Source organism: Xyrauchen texanus, chromosome 12, assembly GCF_025860055.1.
Source record: "Xyrauchen texanus isolate HMW12.3.18 chromosome 12, RBS_HiC_50CHRs, whole genome shotgun sequence".
NCBI classification, from domain to species: Eukaryota; Metazoa; Chordata; class Actinopteri; order Cypriniformes; family Catostomidae; genus Xyrauchen; species Xyrauchen texanus.
The window spans coordinates 40958666-40977839 of record NC_068287.1 but is presented as its reverse complement, the minus strand read 5'-3'; the positions used below and the strand labels follow the sequence as shown (position 1 = coordinate 40977839).

At 37.8% G+C, this 19174-nt stretch overlaps 1 protein-coding gene across 4 annotated transcripts in view; it reads right to left on the bottom strand.

Moving 5' to 3' along the window:
• LOC127653042 (MHC class II regulatory factor RFX1-like) overlaps positions 1-19174 on the bottom strand; it is a 38455-nt gene that overhangs the window by 11464 nt on the left and 7817 nt on the right. The window contains exons 5-13 of one of the 4 annotated variants that reach the window (XM_052139534.1): positions 12054-12151; positions 10870-11314; positions 6860-7059; positions 4497-4616; positions 4275-4405; positions 2596-2714; positions 2394-2500; positions 2149-2300; positions 1811-1908 (exon numbers count right to left, since the gene is read on the bottom strand). In XM_052139534.1, coding sequence (XP_051995494.1) covers positions 1811-1908; positions 2149-2300; positions 2394-2500; positions 2596-2714; positions 4275-4405; positions 4497-4616; positions 6860-7059; positions 10870-11314; positions 12054-12151 — 1470 coding nt within the window. The remainder of the gene's footprint in view (positions 1-1810; positions 1909-2148; positions 2301-2393; positions 2501-2595; positions 2715-4274; positions 4406-4496; positions 4617-6859; positions 7060-10869; positions 11315-12053; positions 12152-19174) is intronic. The other 3 variants (XM_052139535.1, XM_052139536.1, XM_052139537.1) reach the window with 3 other exon arrangements.

Sequence of the window (19174 nt, the reverse complement as noted above, 5' to 3'; positions counted from 1 at the left end):
TTATGACTTCTGAAGACTTTAAATGCAATACCTTTATAACTATTTTATTTAAATGTATCTCTGAAGGGAACTGACTGTCTTCAGAAAAGTTTCGGTGGCATTTTCTTCTCATCTTAACTCGTATAATGCCTAATAAAGTATTGTTTATAAGCGCAGGACTGCTTTATGTACAAGCGTTGCCAGGGTCACAGCTATATTCCTGCTGTTCCATAAGCGCCACCTACTGTCAGAGAGCGAATTAGCATTTTCATTCAGCCCGTCTGCCATTTTTGTTAAATCAATGTGAATATCTGACCGCATTTTTACACAGCATACAGTACATGGGTGTTATACATTTTAACCGGTTAATTCTACAAATCTAAACAATTTGGATAATAAGGTATCTAGAAGTATTCACAGTATTTTTAATTGCCCACTATAAAAATAACATGCATGTTCATTAACGCAATTTACTAATATATATATATAGTGAAACACACCGTTATAAAATTCATGTAAAAAAATGTATGTAAAGATATGTATATAAGTTTCATCTTTTCAGAGCAAAAATAAATATTCATTTAAAAAATTAACCTCTTTATTTTAGTAGGGTGGGTTGACTTGCTTGATTTGTCTGCACTGCACTTGAGACTTGACTCGAGACTTGATGGTTAAGACTTGAGACTTGCTTGTGACTTGAGCATGTGTGACTTAGTCCCACCTGACACAAGGTAGCTCCGAAAAACTGTTCATGTCTCCTGTATGTGAGTATCAATTTTGTGTTGATACAACAAAGCAATCAAAAGTTATAGAATTACAACAAATTATTTATCCTAGTGTCCAAAAACGTCTCCAAACAAATAAAACATAATAATTGTACACAACAATACTTTAATTAATTAATTAATACAAAAATGACTAAAGGTATGCTCTCTCTCCCCAAAGCATGCAGGTATGTGTAACGTGATCTCATTCAGTTCCATTCTGTGTCATTTGAGCCATCGAGTCTGTGTCATGTACTTGGTGCAATCTTCTGGTGACCTACATATAATTACATTGAATGATCCTCTCTGCCCATATTAGGATGACTTCCACCTATGTTTGCAGCGATCTGAATCCTAGTATGATTGGTTTAGCATTCCATGACACTGGACAACATACTACATAATTTTTGGTCAAAATGCCTACATTCATTGTAAAGTAGGGCTTCTAAGCTTTCAAACAATACCTATTTTGTGTTGATCAAGACTGTATTTAGTAGTTTTTTTATAATTATTTTAGTTTTGCGGGCCCGCCAATGGGCTAAGTAATTATTATGAAAATCAATTTTTGTATAATATTAACAACAACAATTATTATTATATAACAGTAACATTTTTATGTCATATTTTCTAACCTTTATTTTGGCAGTACACTGGAGGAAGACATTTCTGCAGAGACATTCTCTCAGTCACTCATCTGTCCACAAAAACCTCTGTGTTATTAGGCTACTTTAGATTTGGATAGTAACTTTTAGTGGCCAAGCATATTTGGAATTACACAAATGTGCAAATAGTGAATCTAAAATGCTGCAAATGTTATGCTCTCTGCTTATTAGCCTCACGTGTGCTTGGAGGATGTATAACACGAGCAGCAATTTGATTTCTAATTAAATTGCAACCTTAGTGGATTGAAAAGTGCACTACGTCATTCTGCGAATTCGATTTTTTTAAGATCGTTCAGCCCTAACATATTGCAAATTCATAAATGCACATATTTACTTTTACACAAAGTCAATGTCTCAGTAATATACACATTAACAAATGAATGATAATAACTTGAGATCACTGACCTTGACACGAACCATCTCTTCAGGAATGTTCATCATGGCGTTATTCAACCAACTCTCAAGACTCTTGGCAAAGTTCCGGATGGCTTGTGTTAAGGCACCTGAACAAAGAGTTAGGAAGATACTTCAGTAATAATAAGCGGTTTTGTTATGTATAGTTGTTCTGGATTATGTGTGATGATGGATGCTTCTACATCACTGTCATCCCAGCCATTCTATTGTTGGTCCATATCCATGTTGGAAAGAAGGTGGAAATGGACTATTGCTGGCAAAATCTCCACCAAGCTCTGGCACATACTGTGCTGAATATTGATATGCAAAGAGAACATTGAGCAACTCACTGGGAATGGGTCTCAGAACATCTGGGATGAGCATCTCCACCAGGCCCTGGTACAGTGTGTTATCGCAGTCGCGGCTCCAGCGAAGCACTGGATCATATTTACACAGCAGCACCAAACATGACTTGGGAAGCCGCTTCTCTGACTCATCATGCCTAACACATCAAAGATATCAGACAGGTTTGGAGATCATGTTTATTATTGCATTGTTCATAAACTTATTAACCTCTATTGATGCATACACTTACAAAGATAATGCTGCATCTCCTGTATGACTTTCACTGAACCTCCAAAATGTTTTCCAAAGTGTTTCTACCAAAGGGAACTGCAGGTTGACCATCACATCCAGAATGGCCTGAAGATATGAAACATCAAACATACGACATCAATAACAACCACTGACATAGAGTAGTTATTTAAAAAAAAAACATTAAAACAGAGAAGCCTCACCTCGCAGTGCTCTCTGTAGAGCAGCTGAAAGTTCTTGAGATGTTCCAGCTCAATGCCCTCTGGCAAAGCTTTACCCTGCAGGTCAACATCTGGGAACTCTGGAAGGGATCGGGATGCATCTAAACATTAAACAGAAATGAAAATGATTTGTTGTTAATATAATTGTTATTTTTTATAAAAATTTTAATTAATCTTTTTCTAAACTTCATACTTCTAAGAATTAAAGGTCATGTCATGGGGAATCAAATTTTCCATAATATTTTGACATAAAAGAGGTCTTTCTACTATAAAAACATACTATAAATTTCAGAACTCAAATCTAAATACCCAATGCAATAAAAGCATTTATTGAAACCAAGCTGTTGCACCCATCTGTATTTTATTTAATTGTTGGTGTATGTATACATGCATTAGATGGACATCTTTGACCGTGTTGATGTGCATTTCAGTGCATGATGATACTGGAAACTGGATGTGTATGTGTCTGTGTCTATTCACTGTGCTTTGGACTATGTATGTGCGTCATGTGGATGTGTCTTCAGCGTATTTCAGCGTGGATTGTATGTTTTTTCGGTTTGCTTGTGAACCAGTCATTAAAAGCTTCAATCTTTGCAAGGGAACTGTTATTAAAGGATGTGGCAGTTAAAAACACTTGGACCCAATCCCAATTCCATTCATGAATATTTCAAATGTCATGACTGTTTGATATTTTATGGTGCTGAGTGTTAACAGTTGTGCTTTAGATGAACAGTTTAATATATTTGGATGCAATATGTTGGGTGTGTGTTATGTGTAAACCATTACATTTATTTTTAGAGTTTCAAATCTGCCTGTATTTGAGGGGCTGCATGATGTGAGCCAATCATAACAGTGGGGTGTTTACTTTGAAGTTTAAATGAGGCCAAAACCAAGCATTTCAGACAGAGGGTCAGGGAGGAAAATTATCATATATTACTAAATGATGACTGTTTTGGAGCAAATTTAATTACATTATCTGTGGACCTCAGGGAAGATAATAACTATTAAAAAAGCATTTCATGCCCCCTTTAAAGTAATACTCAATACATGTTAAGCTAAATCGACAGCATTTGTGGTATAATGTTGATTACCAAAAAATATATATTTTGACTCGTACCTTGTTTGTAGAAAAAAAAAAAAGAGGTAAAAATCACAGTTACGGATGGATGTGAATAGGGCCAGTCAATAAACATTAAAATAGTCACTGTTTCAAAAGTATAGCCACAAAATGTAAACACTATACATGTTAAAATTATATTAGTTTGATAAAATCAGGGATTTACCAGCGTTAACCAGATTACAGGGTTTACCGTTGTTACATTGTCATGACAACGAATTTTAATATTTAATATATCTATACACCGATAAGGTTATAGGTATTTTTCACACTAAAATCATTTAACATGAAATCGTTAACATGAAAAATTTATAAATTATAAATGATAAATGTATCGACTGGCCCTATTCACTAACATTTGTAAGTGCCATACTGTTTAGCTTTTCTTTTTTTTTTATTCTAAAAATCAATATTGTGGTAATCAATATTATACCATGAATGCTGTTGATTGAGATCAACTGTATTGAACCCGGAACATTCCATAAAATCTTCCACTGACTTCAGTATTTAAAATCAAGCTGCCAGTGCTGATGTCATGACTCACCCAGAAACTGCTGGTACTGCTGCACCTGTGTACTGATGTCCGACAGACCTAAATTCTGCTGCTGCTGCTGCTGTCCAGATCCGGACAACATGCCGTTAGTGATTCCCTCCATCTTTTGTACCGGCTTCAACCTGAAGGAATACGGAATAAGAGCGGAGAATTAGCCGGAGTGAGACATGTAGGAACCAAAGTGATGGATAGATAGAGCGCAGGTGTGTCCACCTCTGTTTCTGGGAGAAGGGCTGCTGTCTCATGGCCAGGTGTTGCTGGTCCTCCATCAGTCGGATCAGAGATGAGCTCGCTTTAATCCGCAGTCCATAATAGTGATATTTGGAATTTCCTCTGCAACAAACACACCAAAGCTTCAGTGCATCTGATGACCCTGGACTAGAAGGTCATGAAGGCTTCGAACCATGATTTGTGTGTGTATGTATGTTGTTTGAGAGTGAAACCAAGACAATTAAACATTTGACAATCTATGTAACTTAATCGAAAGTTGTTAGCATTGCCTATAAATTGTATAAATTGGGTCAAACATTTTGGGTAGCCTTCCACAAGCTTCTCACAATAAGTTGCTGGAATTTTGGCCTATTACTCCAGACAGAACTGGTGTAGCCAAGTCAGGTTTGTAATCCTCTTTGCTCGCGCACGTTTTTTCAGTTCTGCCTACACATTTTCTATTGGATTATGGTCAGGGCTTTATGATGGCCACACCAATACCTTGACGTTGCTGTCCTTGTGTATTTTGCCACAACTTTGGAGGTATGCTTGGGGTCTTTGCCAATTTGGAAGACCCATTTGCAACCGAGCAAAGATCTTTGTCCCCATGTGCACTTTCAAACTGTAGTCTGGCTTTTTTATGGTGGTTTTGGAGCAGTTGCTTCTTCCTTGCTGAGCAGCCTTTCAGGTTATGTCGATATAAGACTCGTTTTACAGTGGATATATATACTTGTCTATTGGTCTCCGCCAGCATCTTCACAAGGTTTTTTGCTGTTGTTCTGGGATTTGCACTTTTCACACCAAACTACGTTCATCTCTAGGATTGCATCCCTTTCCTGAGTGGTATGATGGCTGTGTGATACCATGGTGTTTATACTTGCGTACTATTGTTTGTACAGATGAATGTGGTACCTTCCAAAGGATGAACCAGAATTGTGGAGGTCCACAATTTTTTCTCTGAGGTCTTGGCTGATTACTTTCGATTTTCTCATGATGTAAAGCAAAGAGGCACAAAGTTTGAAGGTAGGCCTTAAAATACATCCACAGGTACACCTCGAATTCAGCACACCTCCTATCAGAAGATAATTGGCTAATTGTCTAAAGGCTTGACATCATTTTGTGTAAATTCCAAGTTGCTTAAAGGCACAGTTAACTTTGTATACAGTATGTAAACTTCTGAATTCATCTGTAGAATAATATTATTATTAATTTTTTTAATTAAGTTTCTTAGGCTAAGATTCTCATAATTTATCATAATCTGTATTATTAAAAATGTTTTAAAGTTATTTAAAATATAATTTATATAAATATATTAACCTCTTTGTTTTTTGTAGTCGGGCATGCCACTGAAACAAGAAATGTTTAAAAACACCTTCAGAGCTAAAAAGGTTAAAATGGATATGTAATTTATTACCACTGACAGTTACGTGAAACAAAAAAAGGTTTCAGATAAAACTGAAATGCCCAGCTTTTCGACTCTTCTGTTTACAAATTAGAAAAGGCTGCTTATTGGTTCCATGAAGGTAACCGTCATATTATGCAATTACACATTGCTTGACGGAGAGCTTACGACCTACTACCATAGCCCAAAGTATTGCATTATGAACAGGTTGTGCAACCAAATTAAGCACTGACTTGGTTACAAGCTAACTAGAAATTACTAGTCCTTAGTTTTAAATTTACACCCCAATTTAAGTTAGATTTACTCCCAGCTGGTGCAGCCGTACCCTGGTTCCTAACTCTATGAACACAGAGCATTAATTGTTTTGTTTAACTGGTTCACTAAATCATCCAAATGAACTGATTTACTCATATGAACCAGATGCTATTGGACAGCTTATATGTTCTTGTGACTTCATGATTTTTCTTACTGCTTACCCAGGTGTCTGGTGCTGATTTTCCGAAATGTAGGATGGCAGGAGAAGAGCCATTTATTTTCATGAGGAAAGCAATACCTGATAGGTCGGACAAACTATTAACCCAACATTAACCCTAACAAATTTTGGTGGTGGTGGCATAGTGGGCTAAAGCACATAACTGTTAATCAGAAGGTCGCTGGTTCGCTACCCACAGCCACCTCCATTGTGTCCTTGAGCAAGGCACTTAACTCCAGTTTGCTCCGGGGGGATTGTCCCTGTAATAAGTACACTGTAAGTCGCTTTGGATAAAAGCATCTGCCAAATGCGTAAATGTAAATGTAAAATGCAAATCAGACAGCACTTTGCTCATAAATATATGAATGACTCTAACCTGAATGGTTGTTAAGAACCAGTGTATTGAATCATTTGAACAAATTGATTCACTAAAATGAATCAAATGCTATTGTTCAGATTGTATTTTCATGTAACCTTTTTACTGTCTCTTACCGTGTGCCCAGGCGTCTAGTCCTCAGCCCCATGAACACAGAGCGGATGAGTTTCCCGAAGGACGCTGCGTTCACGGGCTCCAGCTTCTGTTCCTGACAGTGCAGCAGGTAGTGGCAGTAGAGTGTGGATCGGGGCAAACTCACCCCTTCTGCGGTCTCATAATTATCCAATAACCACTGCACCTGAGGGCCAGAGGACAGCTGCAAGGATAAGACACACACACAGCCACACACACACTCAGACACAGAGCCCAGGCTAAATTATGCCAAGATGCCAATATGTGTGTACATGTTCGCATTATAGACACTGTGCATATGTTATGTAAATATGCAGGCATGAATAGTGTATGTTAAATCATTTCAAATCAATGTGAAATGCCATTTGCAACCCATTTGACCTATTTTAGAGATATTCAAGAAAACAATGTAGGATGGAACTTGGTTTTGTCTAAAGTATTGAGTTGGTCGTAAAAAGTTGGCATTCGATACCAGACTGTCTATTGAATAATGTGGACTTATGAATCATGCACAGTATGACCAGTGACATGCATTAAAGGAATGTTGCAGGCTCAGATCATGTTAAGCTCAACTGACAACATTTGTGGCATAAGGTTGATTACCACAGATAAAAAACTGTATTCGTACTAGTTTGATTATAAAAATAAAGGTCTTGGTTACAGTTAAAATGAAAGTGAATGGGTCCAGTTTATAAACATTAAAATATATATATTTTTTTTATTTTATATTTTTTTTAATTCTTTTTTGACCACTGAAATGCAATGACTTTTTCAGGCATTTTTGATTACAGGATACAGATTTTTTTTAAATCATTTTGATTCAGACGAATTCGTTAATAAATCATTCGGACTAATTCGTGGCATGTTTTGAACCATCACCAGCCCGAGAGAACTATTCTCTCACAAATCAGACATCAGTATGTTTTACGAGCAAATTTTAGGGGCCATTCACACAAAACAAATTTTTTTAATCAGTCTGCACTCTTTGTCTATGTTTTTCTAGTTGTTTTCTATGTAAACGTGGGCTAGGTATTTGACCGTCGTGCCGCATCTTGCCGTTTTTTCAGTATCTCGTGCAGTAGTGCCAAGTTTTAGACCCAGTGTCAAGGAAAAAAAGAACGACAACTTTTAAAAATGTGCCTTGAGACACCTCCATTCAGTTCTATGACGTGTTATTTTGAACGGCCCCTTACTCTACACAAGAACAATATGTAGCTGATGAGATATGTGCGTTCACAATACAAACTTCCATGACTTATAATAATTTATCGATCTCCATGACTCAAAACGCAATTGAAAAATTCCATAATATTTCCAGGTTTTCCATGACCGAGGGAACCCTGATATTAACATGTATAATGTTTGTGTTTCATTACTACATTGCGTAGCTTAATGTTTATGGACTGACCCAATTCAATTCCATTGTAAGTACCTCACAGTAACTAGCTTTTTATTTAATAAATGAGGGATGGGTTTAAATAATTTTTTGTGGTAATAAACATTATGCCACAAATACTCTGGATTGAGCTTAACTTTTCAACCTGTAACATTCTGTTAAAGGGGTCATCTCATGGGGAATCACATTTTCCTTAATATTTTTATATAAAAGAGGTCTTTCTAAAAGCATACTGTAAATTTCAGAACGCAAAACTTAATCCCCAATGCAACAAAAGCATTTATTGAGACCAAGCTGCAAAAATGCCTCACTTTCTACTTCTATGACTTCCCTGCGTCTCTAGGGGGCCCATTAATTCATGACCACCTCTACAGTGAAAAACCATCAACGCCTACTTTACATCATCGCACCCTTGTGCTCCCACATGTGCTTCCGTTCGTAAACTGGGAGAGAGAGAGAGAGAGAGAGAGCAGGACAGGCAGGCCTAGTGTGGCCTAACTATTCCTGAACACCAAATGGGACCCATCTGGACTATTTCAAATTATTTTTGTAATAAACATGCACTAGACAGACATATTTGTCCATTGTCGTATCTTGCGCCACTTTTAAAAGATACGGTGTCAAGTAACAACTCTGAAAAGGAGAGCCCATTCGGTTTCATCTGCTGAACTGAGTCTTGCTGTTGAGCACAAATCTGTCATGGATGCTTTCTTTTGCTAATCTGCACTATTTTTAATGATTGGTGTCTGTAAACGTGCACTAGATGGACTCTTTGACCATTTTGAAGTGTTTCCAGAAGAGCTGTCAGAATGAATGCGTTAACATGTCAACTTTTCTTTAACGCGATTAACAGATTTATCTTTAATACAGTATGAACACTGGTGTGAAGGGTGGAACCTTTGTAATGTGTCCACCCAGAGTCATTAAGCCAAAGCCCTTCTACCAAGGAGAACATACAAGCTTAGCATACGTGCGGTCCTATAGACTTTCTATGGGCGGAATGGTCTTAACACGCTAAAGTTGATGTTACGCTCTCTCCTATGATAGAGCCATGGAGGTTGTTATCTCATTAAATAAAATTATCTCTGACAGTGCTTCCCTGTCAGTGATAAAATTATGCATGGTGAGTTCAAATAGTTCTTTCTATTAGTTAAACTCCCACTTAGACTTCGGGAAACATTTGATGAGATTGAATTGGTGATATTTTAGTGCATTTCTATCTTTATATTGTTGAAGGCTTTGTTTGGAAAATATTAATAAAGCATTATATTGTTACATATTGTTTTGTTTTCTCCCTAAGATGGAAATAAATACATTTTGACAAGAAAAGAAGTATATATAGTATCAAATTTCAGCACTTTTAAAATCTGCCATTAATCAAGATTAACTACAAAAAACAAAACATTTTAATCGACTGACTGTTCTAGTTTCCAGTGATGTGATACTGTACTGTGCGTCTGTTCACCATGCTATGGTCTATGTACAGTTTGTGCATTTTCTTTCAGCTCATATAAGCGTGAATTGTATGTTTTTTCAGCTCATATAAGCATGGATTGCTTGTGAACCAGTCATAATACAATTCAAGCTTTGCAAAGGAACTGTTATTGAAGGATGGGGCAGATAAAACCAGTTAGACCGATCACAAAACCGTAAGTAAACAGTTCCATTTGTGAATATTTCAAATGTCATGACTGTTTGATGGTGCTGAGTATTAACAGTTGTGCTTGAGATGAATAGTTTAATATATTTTCATGCAATTTGTTGGATGTGCATTATGTGTAAACCATAACATTTAGTTTTATAATGTTGTGGAGCTTGTTCATTCTCTTCTGATTGAGTTTCAAATTTGGCTGAATTTGAGGGGCTGCACGATGTTAGCCAATCATAACAGTGGGCATTTATGTTGAAGTTTAAAGGAGGCGCTTGGGCCAAAACCAAGTTGTGACGAGGAGGAGGGTGTGGCCGGGCCGTGAGGACACACGCCCAGCACTGAATTGTCCTGAATTGCGTGCCGAGTATGCAATGAAGCGCTTAAACAATGGGATGCCTCAATCCTACAAGAATTATATAACTGGGTATGCAACCAAATTTGAAAGGCATTTCGATGTATGAACAAAACAAGGTCATCAATTTATCATGAATATTATGATATAAAATATGGTTATGACTGAAATTCAATGTTTTCTGCAATGAACAAATCAGCACAGTGAAAGACAACAATGTCCCACGTCAGTTGGCCAAGTGCCGTCAAATGTATTCAGACAGGAATTCAAAAGTCAATCTGATAAGTGTGAAAATGATCAGATTTGGATGTGACTAACGACAATGACTGAGTCACCATGCTCTTTAACTGTGCTCTCTGACATATGAACCGTGCATCAATTTGTTTGGGTGGGGATTGGTGAGTGACGATGAGTGACGACTAAAGGGATAGTTTGCCCAAAAATGAAAATTCAGCATTTTCTCACCCTACTATTATTTTAAACCCATAGGTCTTACTTTTTCATATGGTTTGAGCAACAGGGAGAGTAAATGATGACAGAATGTTTATTTTTGGGTGAACTACCTCTTTAAGTCCCGCCCCTGCTGTCGTCATACCTTTTTGTCTGCTGAAGGCATGCTATTGTCCTCGCCTTCATTTATACTCACGGTGGACGGAGAGGCACGGGTGGGGTGCGGATAACCATGTCCGTTTCCGCTGCTGCTGCTCCCACTGCTGGCAAGCATGTAGCCACCCTGAATCACGTAACTACCGCTGCTGCCGTTAGCCTCCCCTCCAGAATCAGATCCGTTACCCGCCGCCCCCGTGTTTGCCACTACAGCTGTAACCCCACCCCCAGCGGCTGAAGTGGGACTGGTCACGATCTGCCCCGTGCCTGCCACAAACATGGACACTCCGGGTGATCCCGTGGTCACAGAGACGGTGAGGGGTGTCCCGGGGGATGTGGCCTCAGATCCAGAGGCAGGGGTGTTCTCGTAGTATGGTCCAGCAGTGGTTTGGGTGTACAGAGGGCTCTCTGTGTAGGGGAAACTGCTAGAACGACTGTACGAAAATGAAAAGGATTAGGAATTCAACTTTGTTAGGTCATTGTATGTTACAACACAAAAAGCGGATGTGACAGGGGAATGACAACCTCAGTGCCATGCATCTATCCCAGATGTGTATGAATTTCTTCTGCTCATACAGAATATTTCAGCTCTGTAGGTCCTCACACAATGCAAGTGAATGGGTACGAAACGTTTGAAGCTCTTTTTGCATGTTCTCCTTGTGTCTGCGTGGGTTTCCTCCAGGTGCTCCGGTTTCCCACACAAGTCCAAAAACATGCAGGTTAGGTGAATTGGAGACTCTAAATTGCCCAGTAGTTGTGAGTGAGAGTCCCCCAGCCACAAGGGGTTGTGTTGGGCAGGGCATTTGGTGTAAAACCTGTGCCAAGTCAAATATGCAGATCACAGATGGTCCGCTGTGGCGACCGCTAACGGGAGCAGCCAAAAGAAGAAGAAACAGTTGGTACCTATTCACTTGCATTGTATGGATCAACAGAGCTTAGATATTCTGTTTTTTTTTTGTCATACACATCTGGGATGGCATGAGGGTGAGTAAATGATGAGAATTTTCATTTTTGCTAATTTAAGATTTTTATAATAAACCAAATAATAAAAAGAAAATCATTTTTTAACAAAACAGAAACATGATTCTGTTCCAGTATTTAAAAAATAAATACAAATAGTTCTTGGTTCCCAACCTTAGCTGGGTTTGAGTGGCTGTTTCCATGAATACTCACATGGTGCTGGTGGTGTAGTTCGTGTCTCCTCCTTCCACATACTGCACCTGGTTAGCATACACATGCTGGACTGGAACCTGTTGGAGTTGCTGCTGTACCTGTGATACACACACACACACACACCAGTATGCAAAATGAGACACAATCTGAAATACTGTATAGGCCTATCCTTCTGTAATGAACTCTCTTACAAATAAACATACTTGTCGCCACATTTAGCAATTCAGGACAAAAACCTGCATCTTATTCAAGAACCACCCACATTCCAACTTAACCTGACACTATATATGCTATTTAGTGCTGCACCAGGCCTATTTAAATCAAGTCGTTGTCTTTTCAGTGCAAACATGTCTCCTTTCTTAGGTGACTTAATATAGAATGCACTTTATTCACAAAAACCAATTAACAGTTCTCTAGTGTTGCATTCGTGCTATATCGGAATTACCATCATTTCAAGTTGTCATCTTATAAAGTCTATCCACATCTGAGGCAAACTTTTAATAATAAGTTGGAAACTCCAACTTGATAACCATGATGTAATGTATAAAGAACCAAATTGACAGTGGCCTCAACAATTAAAGACAGCATATACATATTTCTGTTTGATATGCCATTTTATTACAGCCAGTATTACCTAGTGCGCTTTCTTTGTTCTTAAAGGAATAGTTCACCCAAACAGGAAAATCCTCTCATCATTTACTTACGCCTCCCAGATGTGTATTACTTTCCTTCTTCTGCTGAACACAAACATATTTAGACGAATCTTTCAGCTCTGTTGGTCCTCACAATGAAAGTGAACGGTTACCAAACTTCTGAAGTAATCCATACAACTCCAGTGGTTAAATCTTATCTTCAGAATTGATATGATAGGTGTGGGTGAGAAACAGATCAATATTTAAGTCCTTTTTCACTATAAATTTTCACTTTCACTTTGACTTTCACATTCTTCTTCTTTTGTTTTCGACAATTTGCATTCTTTGTGCATATTGCCACCTACTGGGCAGGTAGAAGAATTTTTAAGGAAAAAAGGACATAAATATTGATCTCTTTCTTACCCACAACTAACATTTTGCTTCTGAAGATATATATTTAACCACTGGAGGCTTATGGATTACTTTTATGCTGCCTTTAAGTGGTTTTGGTTTCAAATTAGAGAAATTAGATATTCTTCTAAAAGGTTTTATTTGTGTTCAGCAGAAGACAAAGTCATACACATCTGGAATGGGTGACTAAATGATGAGTGAATTTTTATTTTTGGCTGAACTATCCCTTTTAACAATTTGCAAGAATAATTACATTATTTGCTGTCATCAACAAAAAGGCACATGTGGATACATTTTTACATTTCTGAATGCAAGGATTTTAACATCTCGTAATTGGGTGTTTCTTCAACTTGAGAAAATGTCATATTCAAGGAGTTGATTTTTATTCAAACAAACAGATTTCAACTTTTTCGTTTTTTGTCATATAAAACTAACTTGAAAACTTTTTACCAGGCCTTCAGCATTTATTTTTGGTACATTTCAAATGATTCTTATATAGAGATTTTAAGGTTTTAACATTTAAAAACTATGATGAGTGAAATAAACATAAACCATTTCAATATTTATTGTATGAAAATTATTTATATCACAGTTTCCACCACAACAAACAACTTTTTACTGATACAAAACTCAAGTATCAGTAAAGAGCATGCTTGAGAGGAAAAATCACTTGTAACTAGAGTATTTTAATTGGCCATCATTTTCAATCAAGCTTTAATTTTGTAAAATGATGCAAAAGGTGTAAAAATATTATTTATTTATGTGTATTAAGGATACATAAAAATGTAGCTATAAAAATAACCTCAGCAAGTCAAATGAGTCAAAATGTGGTGGAAGTGACACTGTGGAGGGAATTTTTAATATTACAAAAATGACATTAATCTTCTAAGATGCATGTAGATACACTGCTTGACATTGTTAGCAGACAAAAAAAAACAACAACTTTACTTTCTAGAAGTTCACAGTGCTAAAAAGTGCACAAAGTTGAAAAAACACCCAATTATAGCAATCCAGACATGACCTGAACTCAGTACATTGCTGCCTACAGAAAGTTAAAGGTAAACTGATTTTTGTTTAAGAGAGAGGTTTTTGTACCTTTCGAAGTGACCAAGGCAGCAGGAATTCATCGAAATAATGAGGATTATGAACAAATGATGTTTCCGTTATGAAGACGAGAGTTATACAGTCGAAAGCATCTGCATTTTAAAGAGCCAATTCAGGAACCTAGATAACAATAGTGGAGTGATTCTGTACAGTCCTAGTAAAGTATGCAAATAAACAATGTTTTCAGCGGGCACAAGTCATTCTTAGTGAACTCCCCCCACTGTGTGTATTCTAGAGACACCTACACTATGGACAGAGGACATCTCAAAGAGGTAAGACTGCATGTCTGTCACAGAAACAGCGCTGTAGGAGACTCCGTCCGTCTCACAGCCCATCGACATGACTGGTAGGGGGAAGGTGACAGGTGAGTAGGCGAGAGGTAGGGACGAGGAAAAACAAGATGGTGAGGCTGAATAGGCCAGTAAACCTCTGTTAACAGAGGCAAAAGATAAACTGTCTCTAAATGTGTTATTCTGTTTCTCTAGAAGAGCTGCTACTGCTGCCCTATGCTCCAACCACTCTTCTATCTGTCTCTGTCGCTTCAGTTCTCTCTCTCTGTCTGCAACACTTCCTGTATGTCTGCAAAAAGGGCTCTGAAAGAAACCATCAGAAGGTTACATCTCTGTCTGATTAGAATTTAAGATGCGGGTCATTCCTACTATGCAGTAAATGTTGATGTCCCCATTAAATGTCTAAATATATTGGATACAATATTATAAATCACACTTTTCAAGGATGGAAATCCTATTAGTTTTCTAATTAACATAAGTGAACATATGGGTGAATTTTTACACTATTTTAATGCTTCGGTTTGAGCAGATGTTTCCATTGTTTGCCATGTCCCCAGGTGCTATGCATTAACTTGAAAAACTGGCAATTTATTAAGAAATATTTCAGGGTTTCTCACCATTTTTTCCTTTCTCTAGCAGAACTGTTTTTGTGGGAATACTGTTTTAATTGATAATCAGTTCAGATAACTTCAAAGTTACTGTTTACTTTATTAGTTTTTCGTTGGCTCCAGGAAGTGTTTGAACAGATGGTTAAAAATTAACTTTAAGTTGACTCCCTCATGTACGTTTACTCTCAATGGCTAACATTAGCTCTTTATTTCATCCAATTTTCTTGCCACTATGTAAATAAACAAGTTATAAATGGGGCTGTCAATTTAACATGTTAAATCAGTGCAATGAATTATATATATATATAATATTTATTTTTTTTTTGTTTTTAAATAAATTTACTTATTTACTCGTGCCTACTGACCATTGTAAAGAACGTTTACCTTTTTGATTTTATGAGTCAAGTCAGCAGGAGGCAGTAAGTTCAACTCCAGCTTAACAGGCAACCCGCAGCTGTACAACAAACAAAACACACGAATGCTGCTATCATGTGCTATCGGAATTATCCTTCTCCCCTCTTCTGAAGTGATAATTACAATTACATCGCGTTCAAGTGCTTTGTTGTTAGAAAGAACAGGAAGTACAGGCTATGCCAGGTTCAGTCATGCATTATTGAGGAACTTTTATTTTGACACCACATTACCCAGTTAGCTTGCGGATGAGAATGGAATTTTGTTCAAAAGCAAGCTATTTTCACAGTGTTAAAAATGTACAACATGCACTAAATAATTCCTGATATACTGTACATAAATGAATATGACTGAAACGGCAAGCACTGACAATTAGCTGTATTTAGACAAATGAATAAACCCTGTCATGTCATTCACTACAGAAACCGTACTCTCCTCTGCCATGTTGACAGTTTACATCTCCTTCCAACTGGGAAACTCAGGTATCAAAATGATTGCTGCCTTCAAGTTGACCTGGGAAGCTCATACCTCTGTGTTGGGCATTCTTTACTATGACATGTCATGCATTCAAGTGGGAAACAAAATACAGAAGAAGCCAATCTTACAATGAATGACGGCAAAAGCTTTTTTTCTGTTGTACCGGTGAATAAACACAAGTTAATAAACCTGCATCACTTATACACAACATATATGATTTATTAATGCATGATATATAGCCATGTGACAGGGTGCAGGGAGGGGCCGTGTCGTGATTATACACACATCATAGACATCATATAGATGGACGCCCTATCGACCGCTACTGCCTACTGGCGCGGACGAGCCTCGGCGCCGCCATCTTAGACCGGTCACCCGCTCCACTCAGTGTAATCTGTATGGCAGGTGCAATGAACTGTCAGCGCATTTAATTAATCATACCTCACTGAATACCTAACTGATTTTCACGCGGAGTTTTTTTGCTGCAAAGGTCATTCATGTAGCTATGATACAGGACACATGGTTCAGCGTATTTTAATATTCATAGTAGGCTTAACAGTAATATAATTTTCTGATATAAGATATAAAGTGACCAGACGTCCAAAATCAAAATATGTGATGCAGGATATAAGGTACTGTGTGTGTGTGTGTGTGTGTGTGTGTGTGTGTGTGTGTGTGTGTGTGTGTGTGTGTGTGTGTGTGTGTGTGTGTGTGTGTGCATGCATGTGTGTGTGCCAGCAATGCATGTTCAACGTGTGCATGCATGTGTGTGCCAGCAATGCATGTTCAACGTGTCTTAAATTGTGTGTGTATGGGTTTATTTGTGAGCATGTTTAATATGAGTGGCAGCAAACAAGTGAGATTTTAATATGTCCAGGAAACATTATGATATGATGTTTAAAGTAGAAATATTCACATCATTAGGCTGAGGTTGTGGGCTTGAGGTTGCCGTTTCCTGGGAATCCTGAGAGGCCACGGACAGGCTTTCTTCAGCTCTTCTGGAGGTAGACGTAGCCCTGCCCTTTTCCAACTAAAATGAAGAAGCATAATACATAATGAAATTTGTATAAAGGGATACGTATCTTACCCTACCCCGTGATTGATAATATAATATTTACATTTATGAATGCTAACAGCCTTATGAGGATACACCTACTCTTTGGAGGTGAACCGGGAAGCTGAAGACGGATGGAATAACACCATCTCGGAGTCGGACAATCTGACCCGTCCTATCAAAATCACCCTGCTTAAAATGTTGAGAGCAAAGCACTGATGAATCACTTGCATGGAATCCTTCTCTCCTCAAAGCCACTTCCCACTTCTTCCTCACATCTTTGTCCTTGGGAAACCTTCAAAATGAAAATGGAAGATTTTGGAGTCTACACAAAAACATTTCACAAAGGAGCTCAAGCTTATTTTCTTCCTTCACATTTCTTAGAACCTTTCTTCAACAAAACTCAAATTTTCAAATAAAGGAGTTAAGCTACTGAAAAGTTACTTGATTCAGTAAATAGTGAAGCTAACAACAAAATACTACGTTACTAGCTAAGCTACAAGGAGTGACTGCCCAACACTGATAGTACAGTCTATGACACTTGTGTAAAATTCACGGACACTGTTATTATACCAATAATAATTGTTTTATTCCTATATAATAAATATAGGTTATCAATAAAACTAACAGAAGTGGGAGGGGTAACTCGATTTGCGCATCGCCGTCATGCATGTATTAAGTTACATTGCTTCCTGATATCACGTGCGCAAACACAAATAACCCACCTCTCCATGCCGGGTGAACACCGGCTGGTGCAGTAAACATAGCCTAGCTAACGTTAGCTGGCTACGATTTCAGTACAGTAATATCAAAGATCCTTGCTCCTTCTCAATTATCTGGTAATATTCTATTCACAAAATACAGTACGGTAATGTTAAAACTTACTTGTGAAAAGTAATCCCCCGGGCCCTATTTGCGATGGTCCGCCAATTGGAACAGGAAAATGCTCCACAGTGCTCTGGCATCTTAACTGCTGCCGCGCGCCGAAACTAGGAGTACGACCGGTTTAAGATGGCACTAAGAAATACGGCCGCCATCTTAAACCGGTCGTACTCCTAGTTTCGGCATGGAGAGGTGGGGTAAAGTAATAATTACTCCATCTAACGTTACCCTAAAGTTAATCCCGAATCCGAATAGGGCTTTAGATTACAATTGACACAATAATTCTATGTAGGAATAAAACAATTATTGGTATAATAACAGTGTCCAGTGAATTTTACACAAGTGTCATAGACTGTACTATCAGTGTTGGGCAGTCACTCCTTGTAGCTTAGCTAGTAACGTAGTATTTTGTTGTTAGCTTCACTATTTACTGAATCAAGTAACTTTTCAGTAGCTTAACTCCTTTATTTGAAAATTTGAGTTTTGTTGAAGAAAGGTTCTAAGAAATGTGAAGGAAGAAAATAAGCTTGAGCTCCTTTGTGAAATGTTTTTGTGTAGACTCTCCAAAATCTTCCATTTTCATTTTGAAGGTTTCCCAAGGACAAAGATGTGAGGAAGAAGTGGGAAGTGGCTTTGAGGAGAGAAGGATTCCATGCAAGTGATTCATCAGTGCTTTGCTCTCAACATTTTAAGCAGGGTGATTTTGATAGGACGGGTCAGATTGTCCGACTCCGAGATGGTGTTATTCCATCCGTCTTCAGCTTCCGGTTCACCTCCAAAGAGTAGGTGTATCCTCATAAGGCTGTTAGCATTCATAAATGTAAATATTATATTATCAATCACGGGGTAGGGTAAGATACGTATCCCTTTATACAAATTTCATTATGTATTATGCTTCTTCATTTTAGTTGGAAAAGGGCAGGGCTACGTCTACCTCCAGAAGAGCTGAAGAAAGCCTGTCCGTGGCCTCTCAGGATTCCCAGGAAACGGCAACCTCAAGCCCACAACCTCAGCCTAATGATGTGAATATTTCTACTTTAAACATCATATCATAATGTTTCCTGGACATATTAAAATCTCACTTGTTTGCTGCCACTCATATTAAACATGCTCACAAATAAACCCATACACACACAATTTAAGACACGTTGAACATGCATTGCTGGCACACGCACGCACACACACACACAGTACCTTATATCCTACATCACATATTTTGATTTTGGACGTCTGGTCACTTTATATCTTATAT